This window comes from Gracilinanus agilis, chromosome 2 (assembly GCF_016433145.1).
Source record: "Gracilinanus agilis isolate LMUSP501 chromosome 2, AgileGrace, whole genome shotgun sequence".
Taxonomy (NCBI): domain Eukaryota; kingdom Metazoa; phylum Chordata; class Mammalia; order Didelphimorphia; family Didelphidae; genus Gracilinanus; species Gracilinanus agilis.
In genome coordinates, this window is record NC_058131.1 from 30,439,373 (window position 1) to 30,451,833 (window position 12,461).

General features: G+C 46.8%; 1 protein-coding gene across 3 annotated transcripts in view; it reads right to left on the minus strand.

Moving 5' to 3' along the window:
• SFXN5 (sideroflexin 5) overlaps positions 1 to 12,461 on the minus strand; it is a 226,338-nt gene that overhangs the window by 157,959 nt on the left and 55,918 nt on the right. For all 3 annotated transcript variants that reach the window (XM_044663039.1, XM_044663037.1, XM_044663038.1), the window contains exon 3: positions 1,551 to 1,628. In XM_044663039.1, the coding sequence (XP_044518974.1) occupies positions 1,551 to 1,628 (78 nt within the window). The remainder of the gene's footprint in view (positions 1 to 1,550; positions 1,629 to 12,461) is intronic.

Sequence of the window (12,461 nt, forward strand, 5' to 3'; positions counted from 1 at the left end):
GGACCAGGAACCTGCGTGTGGAGCCCACCGAGAGCCACTTGGCCCATGCCCAGAACGGTCCAAACAAGCCCCCGGAAGAGGAGAGCCCAGAGGGGAAGGTCCCCTTCCGTGTCCCTCCCTGAGGCCCGAGGATGGAGGAGGGCCTCGCAGCAAGGGCGCTGCAGGAGCCTGGACCCTGGGAGCAGAACTGAACCTTGGAGACCCTCTCGCCTCCCCCAGTACCAGCGGCTGGGAGCCGTCCCTTTGGGTCACAAAGGCAGCGAGTGTCAGAGCTAGATGTGAGCCCGAGGGCAGGCCAGCCCTTGCAGTTCTCTGCACCCCAGGGAGGAGCACGGTGCCTGCCGCTTCATGGCTGGAGTTCTCTTACCCCTCCCCTTCCCTCTTAGAGTCAATACTGTGTGTACGGGCTCCAAGGCGGAAGAGCGGTCAGGGTGGGCAATGGGGGTCAAGGGACTTGCCCAGGGTCACACAGCTAGGACGTGTCTGAGGCCAGACTGGAACCCAAGACCTCCTGGCTCCCTCCACTGGCCTCCCTCCCTTAATAAGTATTGACTGACTGACTAAATCCATTGCTCCTGCATTATCCTTCTCCACCTGGGAGGCAGCCTAGACCAAGCCAGACAGAGTCAGGAGGCCCTGGGTGTGGAGCCCAGCTCTGACACTTACTAGTTGTGTGACCCTGAGCGAGTCATTCACCACTTTGAACCTCAGTTTCCTTATCTGTTGAATGAAAATCGTAAGATGGAGAGTCTCCATTTTATAGGGTTGTGATGATGCTCCAGAAGCCCCAGAGAAAGTCCTGGCACTTCTAAGTCCTCCACACAGGGCCATCGGCCCCTGCAGAAACCCTGAGCCCTGGGAGGGCCTCCAGAGCTTTCTAAGGAAGCTCCTCCCCAGGGAGGACCTTCTCCGCAGGCTCAGGCACCGAGAAGCACCAACCATTCAAAGGATCCGTGGGTTTGGGGGCCTCCGAGAGAATCGGGGTTTCTGTGAGATGGCCGACGAGGTGTCATTTGTTCATGAATTCAGGAGGAGGATGAGGCTTCCTCCGCTTAGAAACGCCAGAGCGGGTTCGTTCTGGCACTCACAAGGAAGGAGCCGTCATTAGAGAAACGACGTTCTCTCCTCTAAGTGGCCTCTCCTCCCTCCCTGTCGCCGCCCTCTCCATCCTAATCCTAATCCCTGAAGAACGCGTTTCCCCAGCAAGGAACTGAAGAGGAAAAAGGACCAGACGAGGGCCGGGCTGTGCGCCTCCCTTCGTGTGACCAGAGCCTCATTACTCTCTTTTCTTTTTCCTTGTCGGGAACTCGCTCACCTTTGAGACGTCCTCACCGGCCCGCCAGCCTCCCCGCGCCCCAGAGGCGAAGGGGGGCCTTCCAGAAAGCCCGAAGACCCTGGGTGTCCCCGAGATGAGCAGAGGCAGTCGTGGGCAGGAGAATGAAAGGCTCAGGCTTGAGCTACGCCTCAAGGATTCACCTTGGAGGATGCGTCGCCCCGGAGCGGCTCACCGTCGCCCCAGCGTCCCCCGCTGGACGGACGCGCGGGCTTACCTGCTCGTTGGTGACCCCGGGAGGCAGCGTCCCATGCTTGTAATCCTCGAGCAGCTGCACGGCCTCCTTAAGGCGGCTCTAGAGGAGGAGAGAAACAGGGGCAGTCAGGGCCACGAGGCTCCCAGGGGTGCCGAGGCTCGCCGGACTGCTTCTTTCCCATCTCCCGGGTCTCAGGCTCCCACCCGGATGAGGCAAAAGGGGAGTCCAGAGAGAAGCTCTGCCTTCCTAGAGTTTCCATCCCAGAGAATAGCAAAGCTCCCATTTAAAAAATAAAAAAGACTTACTACATAGGGCGGCCTCAGAAAGGGTTAAGGCATGTAGGGGGCTACGATCCATCCACACCCCTTTATTAAGCACCCGATCTGCGCTAGGCACTGTGGGTACAAAAGGGCTAGCTTTGGGAGCCTGGGCAGATCACTGACTCCCTTGGGCCTCCGCTTCTTCATGTGGAAAAGCAGAGGGTCTCTGAGGTGCCTTCCTATCCTAGGATAGCGTATTATACGGGGAGCTCATTCTTCTGCTCAGGGAACAAGCCGTGCGTATTAAGTATATACTGAGTAAACATAAAGAGAATAAAGAAAAAGAGGTGTAAAGGAATCCACTGAGGCAGACTATATCCCACTCACTTGGCCCAAGGTACCGGGCCCGGGGATGGCAGAACAAGGAGGAGGCAGAATCTCTGGGCTCAGAGAGGTCAGAATCGAGCAGGAGGGACGGGAGAAGCCTCTAGATACATCCTCAAGAAAAAAGGTTATTCTGTGGGAGGAGAAATACAGAAGAAAAACAACTGTTTGACCACATGGGCTGCCGGGGATGATTGGGGATGCAGACACTAAACAATGACTCTAGTCCAACTATCAATAATATGGAATTAGGTCTTAATCAATGATACGTGTAAAACCCAGCAGAATTGTGCATTGGCTAAAAGGGGTTAGGGGGGTTTGGGGAGAGGGAAAGAACGTGAAACATGTAACTAGGAGAAAATATTCAAAATAAAAACTTAAAAAAAAAGAAAAAGGTTATTAAGCATCTCCTATGTGCCTGGCACTGGGCTAGGCGCTTCTCACAAATCTGATCTCACTGGAGCCCTACAACAACCTGGGAGTTAGGGGCTACCATTATCTCCATTCTTATAGCTGAGGAAAGTGAGGCAGAGTTTAGTTCAGTGATTCCCAAAGTGGGCGCCAGCGCCCCCTGGTGGGTGCTGCAGAGATCCAGGGAGGCGGTGATGGCCACAGGTGCATTTAAATTTACTATTAATTGCTATTAAAATTTTTTTTAAAATTCATTTCCAGGGGGCTAAGTAATATTTTTTCTGGAAAGGGGGCAGTAAGCCAAAAAAGTTTGGGAACCAGTGGTTTAGTGACTTGTCCAGGGTTGCACAGCTAGTAGGTATCTCAGATTCATAAATTTGAACTCAGATCTGCCAGACCCAAGGGAATAGAGAAGAGCAGCCTCCATCTAATGGACCACAAAGCTGCCAAGAGCATTGAACAAGGGATAGTTATTTTATTTATTTATTTATTTGTTTGCATTTTTAAACCCTTAACTTCTGTGTATTGGCTCCTTGGTGGAAGAGTGGTAAGGGTGGGCCATGGGGGTCAAGTGACTTGTCCAGGGTCACACAGCTAGGAAGTGTCTGAGGCCAGATTTGAACCTAGGACCTCCCGTCTCTAGGCCTGGTTCTCAATCCACTGAGCTACCCAGCTGCCCTCCTTATTTTAAAATTATTATCAACTTAAATTAAAATGTTACACATAAAGCTGAAAGCTTTTCAATTGTTACAGTTGGTTTTTTTTAAAAAGTTAAGAAACTTTACTTTAGCCATTTTTAACAAAAGTTAACAAGCCATTAATTCTTGAACTTCAGGTTTAAATCATCAGCAAATAAGCAGTTACTTAAAATGATTTTTATCATTTTCTAGAAACCACAAAGTTCAGGATATAGCATCTAAAGACATTTATTGTGCACCTACTGTGTGCCAGGAACTGTGGCTGGCACTCAGGACACGAGGGCTTTCCATACACTGTCATCCAATCCTTACAGATGATTCTGGGAGGCAGGAGCTGTCATCATGTAGGCTCAGACATTTACTGGCTATGTGGCTCTAGGCAAGTTGCTTAACGATGTTTGCCTCAGTTTTCTCATCTGTAAAATGTGAGCCGAAGAAGGAAATGGCAAACCCTTCCAGGATCCTTGCCAAGAAAACCCCTGAAGGGGTCATGACTGAAGAACGACAAAGTTGGGTTGGAAACTTGGAAAGAAACACCCCCCCCCAATCCAGCATTCTATCCACCCGAGGGAAAGAGCTCTCTTTTGTTCAGTCATTTCATCTGATTCTCTGTGACCCAGTTTGGGGGTTCTTGGCAAAGCTATAGGAAGGGTTCCCCGTTTCCCTTCTCCAGCTCATTTTACAGATGAGGAAGCTGAGGCAAATAGCGAGGGTCACATCATGGCTATCGAGTGCTGAGGCCGGATTTGAACTTGGGAAGGCTAGCCTTCCTGACTGCAGGGCCAGCACTCTGTTCACGGCACCAAGAACTCTCTCTTCAATAAGAATTAGTGGGAAAATGGGTTAAACCAGCACTTCCTATCGTATCGTACGTTAATTCCAAATGAATAAACGGCCAAAATATTAAGGGTCGCCCTTCACAACAACAGCTGGGGGGGGGGGGGTTGTAACTTGACCCAAGATTTTCTAGAAGGGATCAGAAGTTGTCCCAATTATACATGCCCAGAGTAAAGAGCTAAGTCAGGAGCCGTGACTGGGAGAAGTGATGTCTGACGAAAGACTGCCACCCCAAATCGAGAGGGAATTGGCCCCGATCTCTGCCGGGGCTGGATCTGATGGCCTGCAGGGTCCCAGCCGGCCCACGTGTGATTCTAATGGGAACAGGAAGAATTCAGAGAATCGTGGGACGCCCGCTATGAACGGACACCGAGTCAGGCAAGCAAAGCTAAGAGAAGGACACACAAGACTCCAACAACATGAACGGAAAGAACCAAAGTGGCCCCCGGAGGCTTTGTGATCATGAGGTGCCAGCCTGGCCAGGAATCCAGGGCGACAGAAGAGCAGAGACATGAGCCTCGCTGCCCAGGTGGTGGCCTAGGGGAATGGAAGCATGTTTAAGCATGACGGATAGGCTGACTGGCTAGGCAAAACGATCTTTTTTCCCCTTTTTTCTCTTCCTCCTTTTTCTTTTTGACTTTTTTTTAAAAAACCTAACTTCCTATCTTAGTAACAACTTTAAGACAGGGGCAAGAGCTAGGCAAAGGGGGATAAATGACTCTCCCAAGGTCACACAGCCGGATTTGAACCCAGGACCTCCTATCTCTAGGCCTGGCTCTCTATTCACAGAGCCACCTCGCTGCCCCGATCCCTTTACTTGAAAGAGGACGCTGAAGCCAAGGAGTGACGACCATACGGGTAGTCTCTTTCCTGCTGTAGGAATAGCATAATCTTCACTTTCACTTGGGGTAAAAATGCTAGTCAGATGTGGGATGGTGTTCTCAGTGGGCAGAGGGGCAGACTCGGCGGACCTCAGCTCCAGCCTCAGTTACATGCTAGATGTGGGAGCCCCTGGACAAGTCAACGGAGAACACTTGACGTTGCAGAAAGGGGCCAATGCAGGCTGATGGAGACTCTTTCCTTCTCGGGAGTTCTCTGTGCCAGTAAAAGCCCAGATCCCGTCAAACAACCCTGATCAGAGGGGGAGCCTCCAGCCCCAGGAACGTCCCCCCCTTCCCCACCCCACCGTGTCCAGATCTGATCCCCAAGACAAGAGCCATTCTTGGCCCCTGACACCTCACTAGCTAACTCAACCCGAGGACCTCTTTAATCATGAAATAAAAGGAAATTTCAGATTAAATTTTGACGGGGATGAGGAGAACTTTAAGCCCCACCAAATCAGACCCCAAAGCAGCAGCCAGCTCAGTGCAGTGGAGAGGAGGACACCATAGTCAGAGCTACGAAGGGAGGGGCTCATAGCCAATGGACAGAGGAAGGAGCAGGCGCTACGGTCCTAGTTAGGGTGAAGAGGCCAACAGACAGGGAATCATCCAGAAGGAGAGGGGAGATGCTCGGGGTGACAGCTGCTCCCCAGCGTCCGAGCAGGCACCGCTGACACAGAGTGGGGAGCCTGGCTGGCAATTAAAATTCCACCCAGCTCTACCCCATCTCCCGGGCAGCCGGGCTCCCTCTCTTCTGGGTTACAAAGGGCTTTAGAAAACATCCCCCAGCTCAGGAGGAAGGGGAATAAGGAAAAAGTTTTCTTTTATGGGAGCCATCATGGTTGCCGTCCCCTGCCTGGAAATCCATGGATACGATTCTAGAGAACGCCATCCTATAGTCACCAAAGCAACAGTCTCTCCCCACCTCCACCCCTCAGCCAATGGAGGGAAGTCCTATGCGCTGGCCCCCAAGTCCATCAGCAGCCCCTCCGGCCCTGAGATTCTGGCCCACGGAAAGGAGATGAGAATGGAGACCCCTTGAGGGCAGGGACTATTTCATTTTGCACTTAGTAATCCTAGAACCTAGCAAGATGCCCTTGCAGGTGCTTAATAAATGCTGGCTGAATGAGTGAATGTTTGAATGAGAAAGGTTTTCTTCCCTTTCCCCCTACCCTAATGGCAGCAACACGATGCCACCCTAGGACTGGGCTCTGTGGTTGGTCATCCCACAAATTATCTGCCAACCTAAGAGTTGGCCAAACTTGGATAAGGAATGAGATGGGTGCCAAGATGATCAGTCCTTTACAGGATGACAGCATATATATATTGAAAGTACCATGGTCAAGTCAGGGTTAAGAGAAATCTTAGTATTTCTGGGGGAAAAGACCACACGGTTTGACAAAACTGCTGGGAAAACTGGTACAGAGTATGGCAGAAACTAGGCATAGACCACCATCTCACACCATATGCCAAGATAAAGTTAAAATGGATACTTGATCTAGAAATAAAGGGAGACACCATAAACAAATTTGGGGAACATGGAATAGTTTACCTGTCAGACTTACGGATAAAAGAAGAATTAATGTCCAAACAAGACATAGAGAACATTATGAAAAGCAAAACAGATCATTTTGATTACATTAAATTAAAAGGGTTTTGTGCAAAGAGGAAAATGCCACCAAGATTAGAAGGGTAACAAGAAACTGGGGAGAAAAAAATTTTTATAGCAAGCGCCTCTGACAAAGGCTTGATTTCTCAAATCTATCGAGAACTGACCAAAATTTATAAGAAGACAAAGTATTCCCCAATTGATAAAATGGCCAAAAAATATGATAAACAATTCTCAGATGAAGAAATCAAAATTCTCCATAGTCATATGAAATGCTCTAAATCACTATTGACTAGGGACATGCAAATTAAAATAACTCTCAGAGACCTCCTCACACCTACTAGACGAGCTAAAATGACCAAAAAGGAAAATGATTAAAGTTGGAAGGCATATAGGGAAACTGGGATACTAACGTACTGCTGGTGGAACTGTGAACTGATATAATCATTCTGGAGAGCAATGCAGAACCATGCCCAAAGGACCATAAAACTATGAATACCTTCTGGCCCAGCAATACCACTACGGGTCTGTTTCCTAAAGAGATCATTGCTGGGGGAAAGAACCTATTCATATAAAAATATTTATAGCGGCTCTTTTTGTGTTGGCAAAGAATTGGAAACTGAGGAGAAACATTTCATCAACTGGGGAATGGCTGAACAAGTTGTGGTGCAAGAGAAGTTCAGAAAAACCTGGAAAGACTTCTATGAACTGATACAAAGTGAAGTGAGCCGAACAAGAGAACAGCATTTACAGTAATGGAATATTGTACCATGATCAACTGTGAAGGCCTGAACTATTTATTATCGGCAAAAAAAGGTTCTAAGATAACCCCAAAGGACTCATTATGGAAAATGCTGCCCCCAATCAAAGAAGGAACTCTTGGAGTCTGAGTGCAGATCAAAGCATGCCATCTTTCACTTTATTTCCTTCATGAGTTTTTAAAATTTAATCTGTGTCCTTAAACTGTACTATAAATCAGTGGTCATCAAAACAATATGGTACTGGCTAAGAGACAGAAGGGAGGATCAGTGGAATAGACTTGGGGTAAGAGACCTCAGCAAGACAGTCTATGATAAACCCAAAGAGCCCAACTTTTGGGACAAAAATTCACTATTTGACAAAAACTGCTAGGAAAATTGGAAAACAGTATGGGAGAGATTGGGTCTAGATCTCACACCCTACACCAAAATAAATTGAGAATGGGTGAATGACATGACTATAAAGAAGGAAACTATAAGTAAATTAGGTGAACACAGAATAATATACTTGTCGGATCTCTGGTAAAGTAAAGAATTTAAAAACAAGCAAGAGTTAGAAAAAATTACAAAATATAAAACAAATAATTTTGATTACATTAAATTAAAAAGGTTTTGTACAAACAAAACCAATGCAACCAATATTAGAAGGGAATCAACAAATTGGGGGAAAAAATCTTTATAACAAAAAACTCAAAGGTCTAATTACTAAAATATATAATGAGCTAAAGCAATTGTACAAAAAATCAAGCCATTCCCCAATTGATAAATGGGCAAGGGACATGAATAGGCAATTTTCAGATAAAGAAATCAAAACTATCAATAAGAATATGATAAAGTGTTCTAAATCTCTAATAATTAGAGAAATGCAAATCAAAACAACTCTGAGGTATCACCTCACACCTAGCAGATTAGCTAACATGTCAGCAAAGGAAAGTGGTGAATGTTGGAGGGGATATGGCAAAATTGGGACAATAATACATTTATGATGGAGTTGTGAATTGATCCAACCATTCTGGATGGCAATTTGGAACTATGCCCAAAAGGCGCTAAGACTGCCTGCCCTTTGATCCAGCCATACCACTGCTGGGTTTATACCCCAGAGATCATAAGGAAAAAGACATGTACAAAAATATTTATAGCTGCACTCTTTGTAGTGGCAAAAAACTGGAAAATGAGGGGATGCCCTTCAATTGAAGAAAGGCTGAACAAATTGGTGTCTGCTGGTGATGGAATACTATTGTGCTCAAAGGAATGATGACCTGGAGGAATTTCATGTGAACTGGAACAACCTCCAGGAATTGATGCAGAGTGAAAGGAGCAGAACCAGGAGAACATTGTACACAGAGACGGATACATTGTAGTACAATCAAATGTAACTAACTTCTCTGCTAGCAGCAAAGCAATGATCCAGGACAAATCTGAGAGACTTATGAGAAAGAATACTATCCACATCCAGAGAAAGAACTGTGGGAGCAGAAACTCAGAAACAAAACAACTGCTTGAACACATGGGATGATGGAGATATGATTTGGGATGTACACTCTGAACGACCACCCCAGTGCAACTATCAATAATATGGAAATAGGTCTTGATTAATGACGCATGTAAAACCCAATGGAAATGCATGTCAGCTATGGGGGGAAGGGGGGATTTGAGGGAGAGAGAAAGAAAATGAATCATGTGACCATGGAAAATTTTTCTAAAAATTAAAAAAGTGAATTAAAAAAATTTTAATCTGTGATATGTGTCTTCTGTCATGACATGGGGAATATGGAAATATGTATTACATGGAAGCACTGGTATAACCTATCTCAGATTATTTACTGCCTTGGGGAAGGAGAGGGGAGGGAAGAAGGGAGAGAATCTGAATTGCAAAATGTCAGATAACAATTGTTAAAAATTGTTTCTACATGCCTGCCCTTTGATCCAGCCATACCATTGTTGGGTTTGTACCCCAAAGAGATCATAGATAAACAGACTTGTACGAAAACATTTATAGCTGTGCTTTTTGTGGTGGCAAAGAACTGGAAAAGGAGGGTATGTCCTTCAATTGGAGAATGGCTGAACAAACTGTGGTATATGCTGGTGATGGAATACTATTGTGCTCAAAGGAATAATAAACTGGAGGAATTCCATGTGAACTGGAGAGACCTCCAGGAACTGATGCAGAGTGAAAGGAGCAGAGCCAGAAGAACATTGTACACAGAGACTGATACACTGTGGTACAATTGAATGTAATGGACTTCTGTACCAGCAGCAATGCAATGACCCAGGACAGTTCTGAGGGATTTATGGTAAAGATGCTACCCACATTCAGAGGAAGAACTACAGGAGAGGAAACATAGAAGAAAAACAACTGCTTGAACACCTGGGTCGGGGTGGACATGATTGGGGATGTAGACTCGAAACTACCACACCAATGCAACTATCAACAATTTGGAAATAGGTCTTGATCAATGACACATGATAAAACCAGTGGAAATGGGCGTTGCCATGGGTGGGGGGGAGTGCGGGGGGGTGAAGGGGAAAGTAGGAGCATGAATCATGTAACCATGTTAAAAATGAATATTAATAAATGTTTAAAATTTTTTTTAATTGTTTCTACAAGTAATTTTTTTAAATTAAATAAAAAAGATTATAACAAATTAAACCCAATAGTTTCAACACATAAAAGAGTGATCATAACATACATGGGAGCTTTAGACAAGAGAATATTTTCTAGCAAGCAAGTGGGAAGAAAAGTGAGAGTAGCTGAAGATAATGGATTTATAATGGCTAGGCCTTTCCTCAAGAGAGGAGAAAACAGATCTTCCTCCCTTCTTTGCAGTGTAAGTGATTATAACAATAGATATTGAATTATTTCTATATTTGGGTTCAGAATTTCTCTCAGGGGATGGGGCAGCGGACAACCTCCCCATTGGCGAGTCACCAATCAGAAATGTCCTGGATGTCAAGGGGAGGGCTAAGGGTTGAACTCCCTAATTGTATATATGGATCCTCAGGTGGGAACTTGAGATCTTTTGAATTGCTGCAAGAATTAACTTGTCTTGACTGGCCAGTTAATTAATTTATTACCCAGAATTACTGTCTCTTGACATTTTTAATCATCAGAGCAAAGATGGGGGGCTATGGGTGTTAAATGAAGCATACACTGCTAGACTCGGGTGATGCCTCAGTTATACTAAACTGTATTTTTCCCCCTTTCTTTCTGATCATTTGTTAAAAGAGATTGCTGAAGAGAGGAGGGAGACAGAGAAGACCCCAAACCATCAGATTTCAGAAAATTGTATGATAAAAAAGAACCAGCACCAGTAAAAGCCTGGGGTTAGTCTTCCTGAAAAGGAGGGAAGAGGAAGAGATAAGGAGAGAGACATCAGAGACAGAGAGATGGAAGGAGGAAGGGAAACAGATGAAGAAAGAAAGGCAGGCAGAAAGAGGAAGAGACAGAGAGGGAGAGATAGAGAAGAAGGGAGACAGACAGAAACAGATTGGTGTGGAGGAAAAACTTAAGAGCAAGAGTAAATGAAGGTGGGTTGTCTCAAGGAAGCTGCCCAGAGCAAGGCTGGATGGCTTATTTCAATACTTCAGAAGGGACTGAGGGGTCCCCCAATGCAGATTGTACTTCATGGCTCCCTCACTACCCCATTTCATGCACGGCCAAACCCACACACCTCCTTCCCTCTTTTCCTACATCTGGCAGAAAAGCTTCTCTGAAGGTGGCTCTGTTGTTCCCCAAGGAAATATCAGCTCTTTGAGGGCACAGACTGCCCCACTGGTGTCTCTATCTCCCCAGCAGACGGTACACAGCAGGAATTTAATAAACGCCTATCATAGGCTTGATTTACTCTTGGGTCAAAAAGTCTCATGGCCCGTTGGCAAACCCACAGTCAAGGCCCTCCAACTTGGGAGGAGCTGCTGGAAGGCTACAAACTCTGCTGGGCCAGCTCTACCCTAGCATGGGATGGGGGGCGGGGGGGAAGGGAGAGACAGACAGCCCAAGGACAGAGGGACTGCCAGAGTCATTACAACCTGGGTGGTCAGGCACAAGCAAAGCATTTCAGATCTAGCATAGAAGAGGGGGCTCAGAGACCCAAGAGTTGGGCCTGCAGGGGGAAGAGGGAAGAGAACAAACATTTATTAAGGAAGGGTTTATCGGGCAGGCTCTGTCTTAAGAAGATTACAAATAGGATCTCATTTGATCTTCACAACCATCCTGGGAGGCAGGTGCTGTTATTATCCCCATTTTACAGATGAGATAATGAGGCAGACAGGTTAACTGACTTACCCAGGGGTTACACAGCTACAGATCTGAGGCCAGATTTGAACTCAGATTCTCCTGACTCTGGGCCCAAGCAAGCATTCTTGTGTTCTCCCCCCCCCCCCCCCCCCGTCTTATTAACAACTCTAAGGCAGAAGGGCAAGATCTAGGAAAACAGAGTTACGTGAATTGCCCAGAGTCACCCAGAGAAGAAGCAGCTGAGGCCAGATTTGAATCCAGGTCCTCCTGACTCCAGGTCTAGTACTTTATCCATGGTGCCACCTACCTGCCCCCATCCACGCTCTCTTTAAACATCTCCCCTCCCTTTCTCCATGAGAATCCTCTGCCCCTGCTCCTAATACTAGAAGAAGAAAGAAACACTTGTCAGTGGGGCTCCATGGATGAGTCCAAGATAGCTCCTGCACGCTGAGCCCTGTGACTGGCCCTGGGGGGCTCTAAGGGCTATCAGAGTCAAGGCTCAGCCCTGCCACCTCACAGGCAGGGGGACAAACCATGTACAAGACAACTCTGGGAAGGAAGGCTGGGGCTGACCTGGCAAAGCACACTGAAACTTGGCTCAGGAGGCACTGGGGAGCCACTGAAGATTTTTGAGCAGTGGAGTGACTACCAGATCTATGCATGAGAAAGATTGTTCAAGAAGTGAGCTGGGCACAGAGGGCGGAGGGGAAAAGCTCTGTCCAGCAGCCCTGGGTGGTCAGGAGGCTGACTGGGAATACTAGTTCAAGTTCACTGGAACACAGCCAAGGGGCTCTTCTCCAAGCTGTGAGGCACACAGGGACCTCCTCTGGCAGAATTCCTACATCTGGGGGGGGGGG